The sequence below is a fragment of the Cucurbita maxima genome, unplaced genomic scaffold, assembly GCF_002738345.1.
Source record: "Cucurbita maxima cultivar Rimu unplaced genomic scaffold, Cmax_1.0 Cma_Scf00029, whole genome shotgun sequence".
Lineage (NCBI taxonomy): Eukaryota > Viridiplantae > Streptophyta > Magnoliopsida > Cucurbitales > Cucurbitaceae > Cucurbita > Cucurbita maxima.
Window position 1 is genome coordinate 650,191 of NW_019272045.1, and position 19,400 is coordinate 669,590.

A 19,400-nucleotide genomic window follows, 5' to 3' on the forward strand; every position below is an offset into this window, starting at 1 on the left:
TTTTTTTTTTTTTTTTTTTTTTTTGTCTTTTTTTTCTATGAGAATGTGATTCTTGTTGAGAAAGCAAAAAAAGAAAAAAGAATGTTCGGGTTTTTAAAGCGGTATGAGATACCTTCTTTTTCCCTCGTTCGGTTTTTTTGGATAATTGCTTCTTTTTGTTCAATCCGATTAGTCGGATGTGAGGTAGTGATATGCTAAACCCTAGACTCTGGACTATGCTCGTGAAGTGGATTGACCTAAACTCGAAACTCTAAACCCTAAACTATGTTCGTGTTGGCCAAATAAAACAAACTTATGCTTGTGTTTTCTAAACAATTATTTTTTTTTTCTTTTTTTGATCGGTTTAGCCATATGTAAAGTAGAGATATGCTAAACCTTAAGCTATGCTCGTAAAGTGGATGAGTCTAAACCCTAAACTATGTTTGTGTTGGCTAATAAACCAAAATTATGCTTGTGGTTTTCGATCATTTTAGCCCGACGTGAGTTAGAGATGTACTAAACCATAAACCCTAAGCTATGCTTGTAAAGTGGATGGGTCTAAACCCTAAATTATGTTTTTTTTTTCAATCAATGTAGACAGATCTGAGATAGAGATATGCTATACCCTAAACCCTAAACTATGCTCGTGAAGTTGATGAGTCTAAACCCTAAACTATGCTCGTGAAGTTGATGGGTCGAAACCCTAAACTATACTTGTGATGGCCAAATAAACCAAAATTATGCCGTTTTGTTTCAATCAGTTTAGCCAAATGTGAGGTAGAGATATGTTAAACCCTAAACCCTAAACTTTAACCTATGCTCGTGAAGTGTATGAGTCTATACCCTAAACTATGCTCGTGAACTGTATGGATCTAAACCCTAAACTATGCTCGTGTTGGCCAAATAAACAAAAACTGATAAATTTAGAGTACATTCTCAACCGAGACTCTGACTCCACCCTTAAACGTCCCGTCCTCCTCGAACTCATCTCGATGCACAAAAAAATGAATCAAACGTGCGAAAAAAACGAAGATTCAAATTTAAATCATCATAAATTTAGAGACCAAAGAGGTACTCTTGTTGCCATGTAGTACTTGCCTTTATTTTAGGGTTCAAGAGGTTAGGAGTTTGATGAATAGAGGAGGGATAGAGGGTTTCCCTGTCAGAGGAGGCCACTATGGCAGCTGATTGAAGGACTGTTGTAGGGCAGGCTGCCACAATGTAGGCCTCATGGCATGGGGGAATGATGCTGTTAGTGGGCCTTCGGACAAGTTGGAGGGACCTATGCCTTCAAAACTTAGGGAATTGAAATAAAAACACTATCTCTTCCTCTATGATGCTTCTATTCTATGTGCATCTCGTGTTCGGCTCGAGGTTACCTAACTAGATATAAGCGGATTTTCATTTCAGTTCATGGGTCTCACGGTACCTTTAATTAAATGATGATATGACTTAATTTACGCGATGATAGTACAAAATTTTTGCTCGAGTTGACTTAACTAAATATAAACGATAGTGGTATTGGATTCTCGGATCAGTTTGTCGACCTAACTAAATATAAGCGATAGTGGTACTAGATTCTCGGTTTAGTTTATGGATTTCGTGGTACTTTTAATTGAATGATGATATGACCTCATTTACGCAATGATAGTACAAATTTTTGCTCGAGTTGACCTAACTAACTATAAGCAATATGGTACTGGATTCTCGGTTCAGTTTATGGGTCTCATGGTACTTTTAATTAAATGACGATATGACTTTATTTACGCAATGATAGTACAAAATCTTCGCTCGAATTGACCTAACTAAATATAATTGATAGTGGTATTGGATTCTCGGTTCAGTTCGTGGGCCTAAGGTAATTTTAATTAAATGATGAATTTAGGCGATGATAGTACAAAACCTTCGCTCGAGTTGACCTAACGAAATATAAGCGATAGTGATACTGGATTCTCAGTTCAGTTTATGGGACTCACGGTACTTTTAGTTAAATGATGATATGACTTGATTTACACGATGATAGTACAAAATCTTTGCTCGAGTTGACCTAACGAAATATAAGCGATAGTGATACTGGATTCTCGGTTCAGTTTGTAGGTCTCACAGACTTTTAATTAAATGATGATATGACCTAGTTTATGCGATGATAGTACATAATCTTCGCTCAAGTTGACCTAACTAAATATAAGCAATAGAGGTACTGGATTATCGGTTCAGTTTATGGGTCTTGCGGTACTTTTAATTAAATGATGATATGACTTAATTTACGCTATGATAGTACAAAATCTTCGCACGAGTTGACCTAACGAAATATAAACGATAGTGGTACTAGATAATCGGTTCAGCTTGTGGGTCTCACGGTACTTTTAAATAAATGATGATATGACCTAATTTACGCAATGATAGTACAAAATCTTCGCTCGAGTTATTATTTTACAATATAAATGTGACACCCAAATAAATGAGAGGTACATATATGAACCGAGATCACATAAGAATGAGACCGATCGTGATAATAAGGTCGATAGAAATTTTAGAGGCTCCCCCTTCAAAGCTTTCCCTCCCCTCTTTAAGCTTTACTGTCAGCTCAGCTAAGGCAGCCTGTCGGTGCTGAAAGCTGACCCCTTTACACCATTCTCTCTCTCTCATAAGCCCACCACAATATAAATAACCCAAAATAGTTTTAATTAAAATTAAAAAAAAGTGAATTATTTTAATAATTTATGATAATAATTTACCCAATTTGAAATGGTAAAAACCTATCTAGGATGAAAGCATGTAAAACGGACATGCAACTATGAACAACACGTCCTGGACAAGCAAGATCGGGATATCTGTTATACGGGTATTAACAACACGCCTTGGACATGCATGACCGTGACATTCTCCCTCACTCAATTGGTTGACGTCCCTGTCAACCGCCTCGAACAGGCAAGACTAGGACATCTGTCATGCGGCCATAAACAATATGCTTGGGACAAACATGATCGTGACATCGAGTAAATAAAAGATACAAGAATGAATCGAGACGATATTTAAATAAGGGTAATCCCGAAAATACGTTATATCCTGTCTCAATAAACTGCACCTTTTTTTCTGTCAATCAATCATAATAACTCAAAGTTAGATTTACTTAACATGGAACGTAAATTTTCATAAAAAACGTGTGAGTGAGGACAAAACATAATAAAAAGACCCTGTGTTGGTTTACGGGGATAGTAATTTTTACTTTTAGAAGCGATAAATAGGTAATATGATCATATCACAGGGAAACGTCGGGATGAGACGTTACCATTACAAAATCTAAAAGTAATTTTTACTTTTAGAAGTTATCGGGCTTGAAGCTCTTGCCTTACCAACGAGCCGACATGAGTTCAAACGCTATTACGGTTTATCTAGGGATATTAGTTTCGATCGAGATTAATACTCGTGACACATAATATAAATAACGTACGTCGAATAATTAATTTTTTAAAATAAAAATAAATAAATAAATAAATCCACATCCCTTGTGAAGAGCCATTATGATGAGATCCTACCTTTTAGTCATTACCAAATAAATTTTAATTCTTTATTAATTAGATCTTTAGAAAGTCAACTTTTCATTATCTTTGAAAAAAAAAAATGATTCCTTTATTTATTATTTTTTTAATTTAATAAAAATATTATTTTAATTTATTTTTAGTAATTGTTATTCCCATTATCATTTTTATTTCATCTCCATATTTATTTAATTTTCTAGATTTTAAAATTAAAATATCAACTCCATGAATTTTATAAATTAATTTTAATGTTTTAGTTCTCGACGTGAAAATTTTAATATGAAGAAAAAAAATCTCTCTCTACTCGTGCCCCTTTTAGCTCCGGTGTCGCCACCGACATTCTTTCCTCGATGTCAAACCTCAAAGCAAAGTCGCCCTGCTTGCCCTAGCTCGCCCTCCTCCACGACACCACCCATAACCCGCCAGTGAGGAGCACCTCTTCACTCTTATCTCTCTCGACAAAACCTCACGCAACATCGTCATTATTGTAGTTGAAGTTTTTAAAATTGTCACATCAGCCACTGTTTAAGAAATTAACGAACGAAGAACGCGATAAAACTATTTCATAAAGATTAGTGGCTTAGATATAATTTTCAAATTTAAAGGATAAAATGGTAATTTACTCTCGAATTCAAAGACAAAATGTAGTAAACTATACCAGGGTCAATTTTGTAAATTTATTCCAAGTCAATATGACAGATTTTCTTTAGATATTTGATAAAGAAAAAACGTTGACTTTTTAGTCAAACAAAACCGAAAAATATTACAATTAAAATGATAATTCTAACTTGATTTATATAAGTTAATCATGGTTAAGAAAACATAACCATGGTTAGTTTTAATTGGAACGCACTCGTGTCAAGGTTCATATCCATAGTTGTGAAATTAATTTAGTGTTCATATCCATCATCCCAACCGTGACAAAACATATGACAACCTTAAAAAGAAAAAGGTTTGAAATTGTTTGAAATCATCTGAACCGTTGATTTTTAGGAGTTATCTAACCGTTCAGACATTGTTCAATATGCTTAAAGCCACCGGAACCATAACGACAGCTCGTGACTTTGTTTGTAATATTTAAAAATTAATAAATAAATTAATAATAATAAAATAATCTCACAAACCATAACGACAGGTAATGATTTTCAGTTCTTTTAAGCATTTCTTCGTCATCATATTCTTAGGATTGTTTTTATTGGGCACGTGATGACCCCGACATTCCCTTGCCTTTCCTACGACATGGTTACGTTACTTACTCCTCGCATTTAAGAGGGAAGACTATCCCCACAAACCAAAATGAAAATAGTTAGTAATTTATTTAAAAAATACATTTAAATTTTTTCAAAATTTCTTTTTAAACAATTTTTTTAATTTAAAAAATACCCTTATTATGAACCTATAAAAAAACAGCATTAATCCCATAAATTTAATTTAATTTAATTTTTTTAATGTTATTATATGAACATAAAAATTTGTAAATTTACTTAAAATAATTTTTGTTGAAATTTATTATACAATTTAATATTTTTTAAGTTTTTAAAAAATTTTAAAATTGCTTATTAAAGTTTTGAGGTATTTTTTAAATAAAATATTAATAATAATAACTATTATTTTTAGTTATTTATTAGAGTTTAAGGATGTTTTAAGATTTTTTATTAATTTACCCAAAAAAAAAAAAAAAATTAAAGAGGCAGTGGCATAATCGTAATATATAGGGAAATGAAGGTCAGATTCATAAATCTCTCTCTAAAAGCAGAGGAGAGAGAGATGTGAGTTGGGGGCGGAATCGCTATGCGCTCCAAAACGTAGAAGTACTTGTTAACATAAATGGCGAAGAAGAAGATCCGAACCCTTCAATTCTCTCTCTCAGATCCAAATCGTCCGATTCACACACACACACACTCTCTCTCTCTCTAGCTCGTTTCGTTTACCCATGAGCTTACAGAGCTCAACCCAATCGTGAGGGGAGAGAGAGAGAGAGACTACTCATAATCACACCGAACCACCTTACACCCTCCATTCTCCGATTTTCTTGCGGTATTTTCTCATCTTCTTCTTACTTTTCTGCTCTTGCTTTCTTCTTCAATTACCTCAGTTCTTTCCATGGATAATTGTGTTTTTTTCTTTGATTCATTGCTGCGGAACTCGATTTGGAGGATTTGGCTACTTTTTTGCTGTCTTTTCTGTTCTTTTCTTCCCTTTTGATTCGGGGGTTTTGGATTCAACTGGCTGTTCGTGGATGGGTTTTGATTATCCTTTTTTTGTGATTTGAACATGGAATGTTTGTTGATGGAATTGAACAAATGAATGGGAGTTGCCTGCTTTTGATTTTGCTGTTTACGATTTTTGTTGTTTGTTTTGCAGATTTGGGGTTTGTGATTGCTTCACTGTGTGGCAGTAGGCGGCAGAGTTTGAGATCAGGGTGTTTTGAGTGATGTCTGTCAGTTCACTGAGCTGCTAAAATGGTGGCGATTTGAGGATGATGAAGGTATGTGAGTAATCTGAGTTGAGGTTCTTTCAGTTGTGTTACTACTTGTAGAGTTCATTCTTGGGGAATCTGTTCTTGAAAAAGAGTTGCTGAGAGAATGCCTAATGTTTGTTGGTTCTTTAGTTAAGCCCTAGAAATTGAATGTTCATCATGAGCTGGGAACTGAAGGAGAAATTTTTGTTCAGCTCGAGATCTGATTTTTAGCTTCTTCCTCGAAATGAAAGGGTGGTGATTTAGGAATTTTAAGTTAGAGATTTACAAGAGGCAAGCATCCATGGAAGATTTTTCGAAATACTCGCATAGTCCAGCGCATCTAGCAGTTGTTCGTCGAGATTATGCCTCTCTCAAGCGCATTGTTGCGTCCCTTCCTCGGCTAGCTAAGGCTGGTGAGGTTAATACTGAAGAGGAATCTCTTGCTGCAGAGCTCCAAGCTGATGCTGTCTCTGCTGCTATTGATTGTCGCGATGTTCCTGGTCGGGAGACGCCTCTCCACCTTGCTGTACGCCTTCGAGATCAGATTTCGGCTGAGATTTTGATGGGAGCTGGTGGTGATTGGAGCCTACAGAATGAGCATGGTTGGAATGCTCTCCAGGAAGCTGTTTGTACGAGAGAGGAAGCAATAGCGATGATAATTGCTAGACATTACCAGCCTCTTGCATGGGCGAAATGGTGTCGCAGGCTTCCTCGTATTATTGCTTCTGCTTCTCGGATTCGTGATTTTTACATGGAGATAACTTTTCATTTTGAGAGTTCGGTTATTCCTTTTATTGGTCGAATTGCCCCATCAGATACTTATCGCATTTGGAAGCGTGGTTCTAATCTCCGAGCCGATATGACCCTTGCTGGTTTTGATGGTTTTCGAATTCAACGTTCTGATCAAACATTTCTCTTTCTAGGTGAGGGTTATAGTTCAGATGATGGTAATGTTAAGTTATCTCCAGGTTCTTTGATTGTTCTCGCTCATAAAGAGAAGGAAATTACAAATGCCTTGGAGGGAGCTGGTATTCAACCAACAGAAGCTGAAGTTGCCCATGAAGTGGCCTTAATGTCGCAGACAAACATGTATAGGCCAGGCATTGATGTTACACAAGCGGAGCTTGTTCCCCATTTAAATTGGAGAAGACAGGAGAGAACTGAGATGGTTGGAAATTGGAAGGCAAAAATATACGATATGCTTCATGTGATGGTGAGTGTGAAGTCAAGGAGGGTTCCTGGAGCTATGACAGACGAGGAGCTATTTGCTGGAGATGATGAAGAAAGGCTGGCCAATGGTGGTGAAAATGATGAGTTTGATGATGTATTGACTGCAGAAGAGAAAATGCAATTGGATTCCGCACTTCGAATGGGAAACTCTGAAGGTCTGGGTGAGGACGAGGAACACGCAGCCTTCGAAAGCCAAGAAAATGGTTTGGTAGGTTCTTACGAAAACTGTGATCCAAATGGTGCTACTAAGGAGAGGAAGAGTTGGTTTGGATGGAACAAGAAGAGTAGCAAGGGAAGTAACGACGATCCCGACGATCCAAAGATTTTGAAGAAAGTTTCGAAATCAGCTCCGGAAGGTGCCCATCAAAAACCGTCTTCTGAATTATCGACAGAAGATACGGGGGATGCAAAGAAGGGAAAAGATAAAAGCAGTAAGAAGAAAAAGAAGAAAGGAGTCACCAATGACTCCAAGCATGAAAGTGAGTATAAAAAGGGTTTGAGACCTGTCTTATGGTTGACACCAGATTTTCCTTTAAAAACAGATGAACTTCTGCCTCTACTTGACATCCTAGCCAACAAGGTAAAAGCTATCAGGAGACTAAGGGAGCTTTTAACAACCAAGTTGCCTCATGGTACATTTCCGGTGAAGGTAAAATTTCTTTTACCATTTTCTTTTATTACTTAGATTATCTATTTCTGTGATGTGAACTACTCGATGAGATTATACACTCCTCCATTGTTTGAAATCATGTAAAAAAAAAAAGAAAAAGTTATTTTCGAACACTTTTCATTAAAGGAAACGAAATGCCCCTATATGTTGCACAGAGGGGTAACTAATTGATTGTTTGTTCTCTGGTCCGTGTTTGGATCTGGATCTGGACATCACCGATTGGAAAAGCTCAACTACATTTTGAGGAAGTAGCTACCTAAGCGGAGAAGGGTTTTTCAAATTCAATCCTGTAAAAGAATATTGACATACCCATTTGGGGGAGAGATTAAAGTTAGCTTTGTCCCTTAACTAAATGGAAAAGACCCCAATAATCTCATTAAAGTACAAGCATCATTTCTTACGTGTTCTTATTAAGGGTCGGCTCGAAATCTCCTGGTTAGCACTAGTTCTTTGATAAGATTTTGTTACCTCTAATTTTAGTTCCCAGCAGATTGGCAGGACCCTTGCTATCAGTAACTAGGGCACTTAATATATTGATAGAATTTGGGAGAATGTTATGCTAGTTTCTCTTACTGCTAGCGCTATGAGCAACATTTGAATCTGCTGAGAAATATAATATGAAGAAAAGAAATGTATTTTGTTTCTTTAAGCAGTAGATATCTTCTTGTAACATATTTCACTGCTAATTCTCATGAAATCTGCTGAAGGTATAAGCTGTAATCTTTGATCTCCAAATCTCCATGCATTTAGGATATCTGATAGTATGTTATTATGGTTCAACATGTTTATGATATGACACTAAGGATATTTTTGTTCTTATCTTAATCCTTATCAACAAAATATTATTATAGTGAAGCGATACGTTACGTTTCATTCTGTAGGTTGCTATCCCCATTGTTCCGACTATTAGAGTACTCGTTACTTTCACAAAATTTGAGGAGCTTCATCCAGTTGAAGAATTTGCTACCCCACTCTCAAGTCCAGCACATTTCCAGGATGCCAAGTCCAAGGAGTCAGAGGGAAACTCGTCATGGATTTCATGGATGAGAGGAAGTCGAGGTGGGCAATCGAGTGATAGTGACAGCAATCGGTATAAGGATGAAGTCGACCCGTTTCATATACCGTCCGAGTACACATGGGTTGATGCAAATGAGAAGAAACGCCGCATGAAAGCCAAGAAAGCAAAGAACAAAAAGCACAAGAAACAAGCAACTGCTAAAGGCGGGAATGGAGGAATTCAAACGAATGAGGACGTGGAAGAGTAATTCTTTTTTATAGGTGATTTCTTGCTGCTGCCATTGCCACTTTGAGATCCTTCTGCAACAGATGGAGGTAAGCTTTTCTCCTATTTGAATTTGACCTTTTTTTCTATTTTGCACATTGAAAGATCATGAGCTTAGAGGATCCATGGGTTATTTGTTTGGTGGGAAAGGCTTTGTTGATTAATCAAGCATCGTATCTGTAGTAATTTTCATCTGGAATACATCTCTGGAGAGACACAGTCTCTTCTTTTGTAGCTTATTTCCATTTAATTTTCAGTTAGACCCCAATCTTTGTACCTGATCACCGATTATAAATTTTACGTTTTTGTTGTTGTTGTGTAATACCCACGACTCCCGAAGAGATGCTCTTCTTGACCTGACCCCCTTGACATTAGCACACTTTCCAATTATAATGTATAAATCTTATTTTCATTCACCCAAATGAATTAATAATTGATTTAAGTGATAATAAGGTTACTTCCCTAGCAGAAAAATTTAGGTTCAGTGCTGTTGTCTGACTATTTTTGTTCACATGCTATGTTATATTGAGTTTGCTTTTATCAATTTTGGGGCTAGCTAGTAAATATTGTTCTCTTTGAGCTTTTCTTTTCAGGGAGGTTTCCCTTTCCGGCTTCCCCTCAGTTTTTTAAAACGCTTTGTGCTAGCGAGTAGGCTAAACCCCGAAGGGAGTGGACACTAAACGGTGTATCAACGAGGATGCCTGGCCCCAAAGAGGGGTGGATTGGGGGATCCCACATCGATTAGAGAGAGGAACGAGTATTAGCTAAGACTTTGGGCCTCGAATGTGGATTGATCGTGAGATCCCTCATTGGTTAGGGGAGGAGAACGAAACATTATTTATAAAGATGTGGAAACCTCTCCCTACCAAACGTGTTCTAAAAACCGTGAGAAAAAACTCAAATAGGACAACAAAACTCAAATAGGACAACAAAGTCAAAACATACCATCAAAACCGAATCAATCAAACATCCTTTTGGATTTGGTCGGTTGCATCATCAACTCCTTACCTTCACAGCAAAGACAGCCACCTAACCATAAAAAAGGAACAGACTTTTATTACTAATCAATCTTTTTGTACACGTACGATATATACCACAAGATCTCATTATTCTCTCCCTCCCTCTTCCCCCTACAAAAGGAAGACAAAAAGGACAATGGAAAAAAAGGAATCCTATTTACAAATGATCGACTAGAGATACAATTTTCAGTTCACCAAAACCTATCCTTGTTAACACTCAAGTATCCAGCCATTACTTTGCCTCCTGTATTTCTCATTCCATCTATAAGAAAGCACCATGTTGAACCCAATGCTCCAATGAAAAAGTCAGCTTCAGTTGCCATCAAGAAGTTCACAAGAGGATAGTTTGTACTGGTTATCCTACCGAGCTGTGCTTCGTAGGTGGCCATTGTAAGGTTTCCTACTTGTCGCTTCACATTTGTATAGTAAAATTTCCAGGACGGATAACTTCTTGTTTTATCGATCACTTCCTGGGATATATTACAGATTGCACATAGTGAGAGAAGAGCTTATAGGTGTTGATGTATAATTAAATGGTTCGTTTTGGGGGTAGAACACACCTGCATTTCGGTCGAAAGCCAAATGCTGTCAAGATTTGGAAATCGTCTTCTAATGCGCCCAGCAAGGGCCATGTATTCTTCAAATTCAACAACCTTCATTTCACAGGCTTTATCTCCCATTCTTACATGCATGCTTAACAGTGGCCTAGGTATCCATGGCTTGTGATTCGACCAAACAAATTCTTCTATATCATGTTTCAATACCATTGAATCGTTCTGAAATAAGACACCCAATATTAGAATCACGATCCTGAGGAATATGCAACTACAGACTTGAATTACAACCTTTTTCTATCAGTTCAATATTGCTTTCCATCTTATTATGAAAAAACTATGATAGTGAGCTTAGCTTCCTTATATTTAAAAGCATTTGATACCTTTGGCCATTTTCCATCGAGACTTTTGAGAACCATTTCTGCAGCTTCCTTTCCAAATGCGGCGTGGCGGGCAGCATTCATTAAGCCGCATGTGTATTCTGTCTGAAATCTCATTAAGTAGCGCACTGCCTGAGGATCAAATTTTCTGTATCAGAATTCTAATGTATGGTCCTCAATATTGGACATTTCTGCTGTTTTAAATGTTAGAGATAGTGATGTAGGAATGCTTATAGTAACTTGAAATGTTGTTAGAAGTTTGTCAGGGCGTGAAAGGTTAGGAACTTGGAATGGTTTGGACATAGGCAGATTTTGGAAGTTTGTATTGAGAGAAATCTATCCAAATGCTACCAATGCATATGGTTGGGAATGTTCATATTTGTATTTTTAATGTGGGCTTGCTTTCTGAGTTCAATGGGATTTGATCATCTAATCTCTCGTATTGTATATTAACTAGTTGAGCTATATTCATGTTGACAAATTGTTAATAGGGACAGTGTAACGACTAAGCCCACTGTTAGTAGATATTGTCCTCTTTGAACTTTCCCATTCAGGCTTTCCCTCAAGGTTTTTAAAACACGTCTACTAGAGAAAGATTTCCACACCCTTATAAAGAATGTTTTGTTCTCCTCCCCAACCGATGTGGGATCTCACAATCCACCCCCCTTCAGGGCCCAGCGTCCTCGTTGGTACTTGTTCCCTTCTCCAATCGATGTGGGACCCCGAATACACTCCCCTTCAAGGTCCAACGCCCTTGTTGGCACACTGCCTCGGATCCATCCCTCTTTGGGGGTCAGCCTCCTCGCTGGCACATCGTCCGGTGTCTAGCTCTGATACCATTTGTAATGGCCAATGCCCGCCACTAGCAGATATTGTCCTCTTTAAGCTTTCCCTCAAAGTTTTTAAAACGCGTCTGCTAGGGAGAGGTTTCCATACCCTTATAAATAATGTTTCATTCTACTTCCCAACCAATGTGGGATCTAAGATAAATTTAGGGATAGGTAGTGTGAGAGAGAGAGAATCCACTAGAAAGGCAATCACAGTATGTTTTCTCATTGCTTTTGCAGCACAAATCCAGTCCGTCCTATTTTCTTACTTTCTAGTCTCAAGATTGGGTACTTATCAATTTATAGCCAAGTTTTTTCCTTTCAGCACAACTTTTAAGCAGGCTTTTGTATGTAGCACATGTTCATTATTACATTCAAACACAATCTTTCAGTAAGGCAACAAAAGGGAAGGGATTGTCAGGATAGTGTCAGAAAATAAACTTCCATTTACTTCAGTTATCTAAGGAGCATAAAAGATTACCTGTGCTCTCCACCACCTTCTATCCATTTTTCGATGATTAGAAAGTAAACTTCCATTTACTTCTGTTGTGGGTTGCAGATAACTCCAAGGATTTCCCCATATTCTGCATTAATCATCCATGAATTTACTCATCAACTAATCAAATGAAAATACCAAGGTCCCAATTTTCTTGAGATTTTGATAAAAATATCAACATCAACAAATATTCTTTAAAAAATTTGAAATCATGACACTTATTAAGCTCTTTGATGTATAGATATCAATGTGTTTGATAGTTAGTTTACTCCCTAGGCAATAGCTCACCTAGGAACCCGACCAGTCCATATTTCCTTGGTGCTGTAATTTTCTTTTGCTGTTATGATTCCACTCTTCCATGCTGTGTTGTTTCCCAAAAGTTCAAATGCACGGTCCCGACATTCTTGGGATGTTTCGGGGAAGAAGTAGCAGGACCAACTGGACCGAGACGAGCCTATATACAAACCAAGATTAAGCCTCAAAAAGTGAACATGTTAACCTTTAAAATATAGTTCTTCCTAGCTGGGTTTCCTTAAACAAGTGCTTTCCAAGCTTCAAATCCAGAAGAAAGGAGAAACAGGTAAAAAGATGGGCAAATATTAAATGCAGTTCATGATTATAGCATATTGGTACATAACCTATCACTCAATACCTTGACATCCATCATGGTCTGCTCGATTATAATAATTCGTAACGAGAACCCTCTTCTCGTTGATTGCTATAGCCAGAAGGCCACACATTCCAGCTATTTGAGCTCCGATACCGAATCCAGGTAACCGCTCCCAATCAGCTACGAGAAACCGAACATTTGGATCTCTACAGTTCAATGGATGCTGATGGATCCATAGATCGCGCTGTACTTTTCTAGTTAAGGGGTAGTTTTCTTCATCTGATCCTGTAACCTGGAAACTATGGTATTGTTAACAATTTGATCATGGTCAATTGAAGTCTCCAATTATTAAGTTTATGGGATTAACAAATATGGCCAGCATGTTTTAACCTACTGCAGAAACTGTAAGAACATAGCAGAAACTTGTACACATCAGTATTTAGTCATCACAATTCAAAATTCAAGAACTTTTAGAAACATACCCAGGGAGGGTAGGAACCTTTAGACATTTCTTGGTGCCGAAGGTAGCTCGATTCCTCACTCGTAGCAGTCGGGTGCATGTCTAAGAACCCTTTCCAACTTGTCCAATGAAGGAATCCATCAGTCCGCTCATCGAAGCGCTTATTTGCTTCTACTTTCAACTTGCAATCTTCCAAATGGGGTGCGTTTGGTACTGTTGCTTTGTACAGTCCAAGATACCGTGAAAATGCATTATTTCCCCTGATTGGTTCAGTCAACGAAGAACTCCAAGCTGCATATAGCAAGGACACTTTATCCTCATCCACATGTACCTCAATTTTCCGAAAATCCTTTGGTCTCTCGACCTCCTCTACTTTCAAGTTACAGTCTGACAAATCATTCACAGTGTTTTTGGGTCAGAAATGAGTCGAAGATATTTGAAAATTGATCAATGATGAACAACAAACTATTCACTACTTGGAAGCAATTTGAAATGAATGAAAAGCTTCTACTTCATTTCTTTCTACAAAGATTACCTACTATGTTCCTTAAAGATGACTTCTAATTGACATTGCTTAAATGATAACAATACCTTTAATATTATGGATTAAAAATGAACTATGATTATATTCATGGCCAACTAAACAAATTTAAAACAAATTTAAAACCAAAAAAGACAGTAGCTTCTCCCAGAAGATAAAGAGTATTTTAGAACTCCTTAGAATTGTGCTATTAAAGTCAAAATGCATTGGGGTAAAGTAGAAGTTGTTCCAACTTTATCTTATCCAATACCTTTTAATAATTCCTTCCCTTACAGCGTTATACCAATGAATTTTTCCACAATCCAAACAAAAGTTTCAAACCAGCTTTCAGAATAAACAATTGTTTCTTTTCATTTTGACTAACTCTAAGTTATGCTACAACATTAAGTATTAGGTACTAAATTCATCATTTATCTATCTTTCTTTCTTCATTCACACCTGTTAGACCAGTTTGTGCACGCCTCGATTAATTTTATGAGGCTTATATTTAATATTTTTGTAACAGCTCAAGCCTACCGCTAGCAGATAACCTCTTTGAGTTTTCCCTTTCGGGCTTCTCAAGCTTCCCCTCAAGTTTTTTAAAACGTGTCTACTAGTAGGAGGTTTCCACACTCTTATAAAGAATGTTTTGTTCTCGTCCCTAACCGATGTGGGATCTCACAATCCATCCCCCTTCAAGGCCCAACGTCCTCGCTGGCACTCGTTTCCTTCTCCAATCGATGTGGGACCCACTAGTCCACCCCCTTCTGAGCTCAGCCTCCTTGCTGACACATTGCCCAATGTTTGGCTTTGATGCCATTTGTTAACTGCCCAAGCCCACCGCTAGCGGATATTGTCCTCTTTGGTCTTTCCTTTCGGGCTTCCCCTCAAGGTTTTTAAAACACGTCTACTAGAGAGAGGTTTCCACACCCTTATAAAGAATGTTTCGTTCTCCTCCCCAACCGACGTAGGATCTCACAATCTTAACCTCAAAACATATGAATTTACAACTTCTTTGTCCATCAAGCCAACCTCAGTGTGCTTATCTTTTAGCAAACTCTCTAAACATCTTACAATTCAATCCAAATTGCATACACTATTATACCAAACAGCAAGAATTCAGCTAAACAGTAAGAAGATGATGATGGAGAAGACTTACTTATAGCTTCAGAAGTGGAGTTCCAGAACGAAGCAGGCAGTGAATTAGACGACAAAGAACTCCAACCAAATCCTAAAGGAGCACCAAATGAAGCAAAGGCACCAAGAAACAGAGAGGCAATACAAACTCCACAGAGAAATCCCACAACACAAATTTGACAAGGAAATGAACTCCCTAGTTGCAAAGCCTTTTGTGAAACAACTCTTTCCAGAGACTTCTGATTCTGTGCTTCCATTTCCTCTCTTCCCTTTTAACCCAAACGCTTTGTCTCCTAAAATTTCAAGCCAAACCCAACCACCCTATTAACTCCTATCACATGATACACATACTCTACTTCTACTCCATCTGTTTTTCACTTTAGAACCTCTTAAAAATCAGTGGCTCACCTTCATATCCCTAAAATCAAAGGAGAAATCCATGAAAAACTTCACCAAAAAAGCCATTACAAACAAAACAAATAGAGAAATGAAGCAACTAATAACCTGAAACGTTTGGCAATGAAGAAAAATAGTTAAGAACACCAGAAGATCGGATAGAAAACAGCCTAAAACCCCAAAAACTAACAATCGACCACGAAGAACGAAGAACAAACTTGGAATTCGAATCTAGCGTTCAGCCTTTTCTTCTGTTGAACTGCAAAAAACTGAAGAGATTAAGAACGATAAGATAAGAGAATCTCCAAAAGCCGATCATCACAGACTCCAACAAAACAGAGGTGGATTAGCTTGTTTGGTCCATTCAAAAGCCCTTTATTGATTCACAGAAGGGAAGAAACAAAACAAAAACAAAAAGAAGAACAACAAGCAAAAGAAATACAGATTAACGCAATAAATTGAGCAAAGAATCAACAAGTGGGGTTCGAAACAATACCCAGATGAAGAAATGTAATGCAATCAATGAAGCAGAGAGAGATAGAGAGAGATAGAGAGAGAAATGGAAATGTGGCGTCCGTAGCGGGAACAAATGGACAGATAAGTCCCTCTCGGCTGAGTTCTGAGCTACTCTGCTCCGCATTTCGGCTGTGCTTTAAATAATTTCTTGAGTTTATCCTTCAAATATTTCACATTCTCCACCAATTTTTTTCTTTTTTTCCTAAAATGTTTTTGCCCATATATTTTTAACTTAAAAAGTGTTTAAATGATTTAAGAATTGAACGGATTACCAGACTCAAACCATAGAGATTAAGTGAATATTTGACGTTTGTAATCGATATCATAATGTGTTGTGACTTGTGAATATTTGATATCTAAATTTTATAATGTTTTTGTTATTAACTTAATACGTGTAGTGGACACCTAAACTCGGGTTGGGTTGGGTTGAGTAGTGAACTTTATTCGAGTTGCTCAAGTCAATTTAAAATTTTGGGTTGGTTCGAAATATTTTTCCAACTCAACCCGTATTTTCAAATTGGTTCATATTGTTAGTTTGAAGTTAATTTCTTTTATAAAAGCTAATTAAATAACAATAATAAAATTTTCACGTCACAATTATGGAAATATGTTTTTAAAAATTTATAGAGCTAAGGGTAATAGACAGAGGATTGTTCATATGACCCGATAACCCGACCAACCCAAATTACGTACCCGAACCCAAATCATAAAGATTGAGTTGGTGAGTTAGATGTTTAAACCAGTAATAACTATGTAAAAAAAAGTATATATTGAAAGATAATGTTGAGTAGGTCCGGGCTATTGAAAATACCTATTATCTATTATCGAAGATATAATGTGAATAAGTGAAGGTAGGTTCGGATTGGCCGTTCAACCCTATATTATTATTGTTAAAAGTGCTACAAATTTGATCAATAATTAATAAAAATAGCATCCAATTTTGATCATAGATTCATTTGGTTTATATAAGAAGATCTATTGGAAGTTTGTTGAAGCTAAATTTAGTAACAAAAGATTTGCAATATATATTGAATTATAGAGTTAAATTTAAATGATGTTACATACTAGAGAAGAATCGAACACCGACACTAATGTGGGAACATGTAATGTAACGACCCATGTCGAGGATTTTGATTAGAATAGAATCGACACTTGAATTCAACACGGATGCTGCAGTGGTAACCTCTTACCTATAAGAGGATAATATCTACTAGCGGTGTATCTGGACCGTTATAAATGGTATCAAAGTCAGACGTCGGGCGATGTGCCAACCTTTTTGCGGTTCCCCGAAGGGAGTAGACACGTGACGGTGTGCCAGTAAAGACGTTGAGCCTCAAAGGGGAGTGAATTTGGTGGCAGTTCCCCATCAATTGAAGGAAGAAAAGGGTGCACGAGCGAAGATGTGTTTGTGATGTCCCACATTAGTTGGGGAGAAGAACAAAACACTACACCATTTATAAGGGTGTGGAAACCTTCCCCTAATAGACATGTTTAAAAGCTTCCGAAAGGGAAAGTCCAAAGAGGACAATATGGGCTAGCGGTGGATCTGGGTCGTTACACTAATGTGGAACTTATAATGTAATGACCCATATCGAGGATTTTGATCAAAATTCAGAATTTGGATTCAACACTTGGTGGCCCCGGAATTCTTCTCCTACATCCTTTGCGATATGGTTAGGTTGCTTAATCTTTGCTTCTTAGAGTAAAACTATGCCTACAGACCAATGCAAGTCCTTCCAACCGATACCGATGTAATGACTTTCAACTCTTTTAAGCCTTTTCAGAATTTGATACCCACATAGATGTGGTAACCTATGACATGCAAGAGAATAATACAACACCGAAACCAATGTAGTATTGTACCCTACACTCTTACTTAAGTCGATCCCGAGTACATATATAAACTATTAAATTATATATTCTTTTCAATAATGGCTTAATTTAGTGTTTAATCTTAAAAAAAAAAAATATATTATTATTATTATTTTTTAAGAGTATAAATTTAAAATTTTAGAGAAAAAAAAAGTAAACCAAATAAACATTCAAAATATCAAATAAAATTCAAATAGAATTTCCACTAATCCTTTTTCTTTTTCTTTTTCTTTTTCTTTTTCCTTTTCTTTTAAAATTTCAAGAGAAAAGAACACACTATATATGTTACCTTTATTATTTTATTTATTTTAAAAAAAAATTAAAATAAATGATCTAATCTCAAGGGAGTCAGTCGATTGAACGGTTTCTCGTACATCATATTCCACGAGAATTATTTATAAACTACACTGTAAGTAAGTCAGTTAATCAACCGACACATTTAAAATGCTAATATATTGCTCTATACGATCATTTGTGAACGTATATCTGACTTAATTGATTTTTCAGATAATATACATTTCTAGTCGATCTAACGGACCGATTGTAGTTATTAAGAGATCATACGATCTTCTGTTAGAATAAAAATGAGTAAAAAGTAAAAAAGAAATTATTTTATTTTTTTAAAAGTCAATAAAAAGATTATTAATTTAAATTTTAGTGACTAAAATCAATATTTAAAAAAACAAAAATAAACAAATTAAAGTTAAAATTAAATTTTATTTATTTAATATATACTTTATTAAATAATATAGCTTGATTCCATTTGACCCTTTTTTAATTAATTATCTTAATTTGTATTATTAACATTGAAAACCTCAATTAATTATTGAATTTAAATCCAACATGTTTTTTTTTTTTTTAATAATATACAAATATAGGGAATAAATTAATATATATTCATTTTTTATTATTCCAATTTTATCCTTATCGATAGTGTACATAACAGTTCATATTTTATATGTCAGTCCACTTGTAATTGAACACGTGCTCCGACACTTATTATAATTTAAATTAATTTAAATCTTTATTCATTTGTTTCGAAATATTATATTTTGCTATTGTCCCACGTCCACTGTTAGCAGATATTGTCTTCTTTGTTTTCAACTTCCCCTCAAGGCTTTAAAACGCGTCTGGTAGGGGAAGGTTTCCACACCCGTGATTTGTTCTCCTCCACAACCAATGTGGGATATCACAATCCACCTCTGTTCAGGACCCAGTGTTCTTACTGGCACACTGCCTCGTGTCTACCCCCTTCGGGGAACAGCGAGAAGACTGACACATCGTCCGGTGACTGGCTCAGATATCATTTGAAACGACCCAAATCCACCGCTAGCAGATATTATTCTCTTTTGGTTTTCTCTTTCGGCTTCCTCTCAAGGCTTTAAAACGTGTCTGTTAGGGGAAGGTATCACATAACCATTTTAGATGTCGATGATAACGTACAATGTT

The 19,400-nt window shown here is 36.4% G+C and overlaps 2 protein-coding genes across 4 annotated transcripts; one reads left to right on the forward strand and one right to left on the reverse strand.

Moving 5' to 3' along the window:
• The first annotated feature begins 5,328 nt into the window (after positions 1-5,328).
• Positions 5,329-9,485, forward strand: LOC111465316. Its single transcript, XM_023109632.1, has 3 exons — positions 5,329-5,558; positions 5,886-7,861; positions 8,764-9,485. Exons 2-3 carry the CDS (start codon positions 6,284-6,286, stop codon positions 9,145-9,147), a joined length of 1,962 nt encoding a protein of 653 aa, XP_022965400.1. The 5' UTR covers positions 5,329-5,558; positions 5,886-6,283; the 3' UTR covers positions 9,148-9,485.
• Positions 9,486-10,194: 709 nt separating this feature from the next.
• Positions 10,195-16,191, reverse strand: LOC111465317. 3 transcript variants are annotated; one of them, XM_023109633.1, is made up of 10 exons: positions 16,060-16,191; positions 15,672-15,822; positions 15,190-15,585; positions 13,533-13,897; positions 13,093-13,342; positions 12,729-12,894; positions 12,426-12,528; positions 11,121-11,249; positions 10,744-10,959; positions 10,375-10,653 (listed from the first exon to the last, which is right to left on the reverse strand). In XM_023109633.1, exons 3-10 carry the CDS (start codon positions 15,422-15,424, stop codon positions 10,375-10,377), a joined length of 1,743 nt encoding a protein of 580 aa, XP_022965401.1. In that variant the 5' UTR covers positions 15,425-15,585; positions 15,672-15,822; positions 16,060-16,191. The 3 variants fall into 3 exon arrangements, with proteins under 3 accessions (XP_022965403.1, XP_022965401.1, XP_022965402.1); XM_023109634.1 differs by having other exon boundaries at positions 15,672-15,832; XM_023109635.1 differs by lacking the exon at positions 16,060-16,191 and having other exon boundaries at positions 10,195-10,653; positions 15,672-16,051.
• Between the last annotated feature and the right edge of the window lie 3,209 nt (positions 16,192-19,400).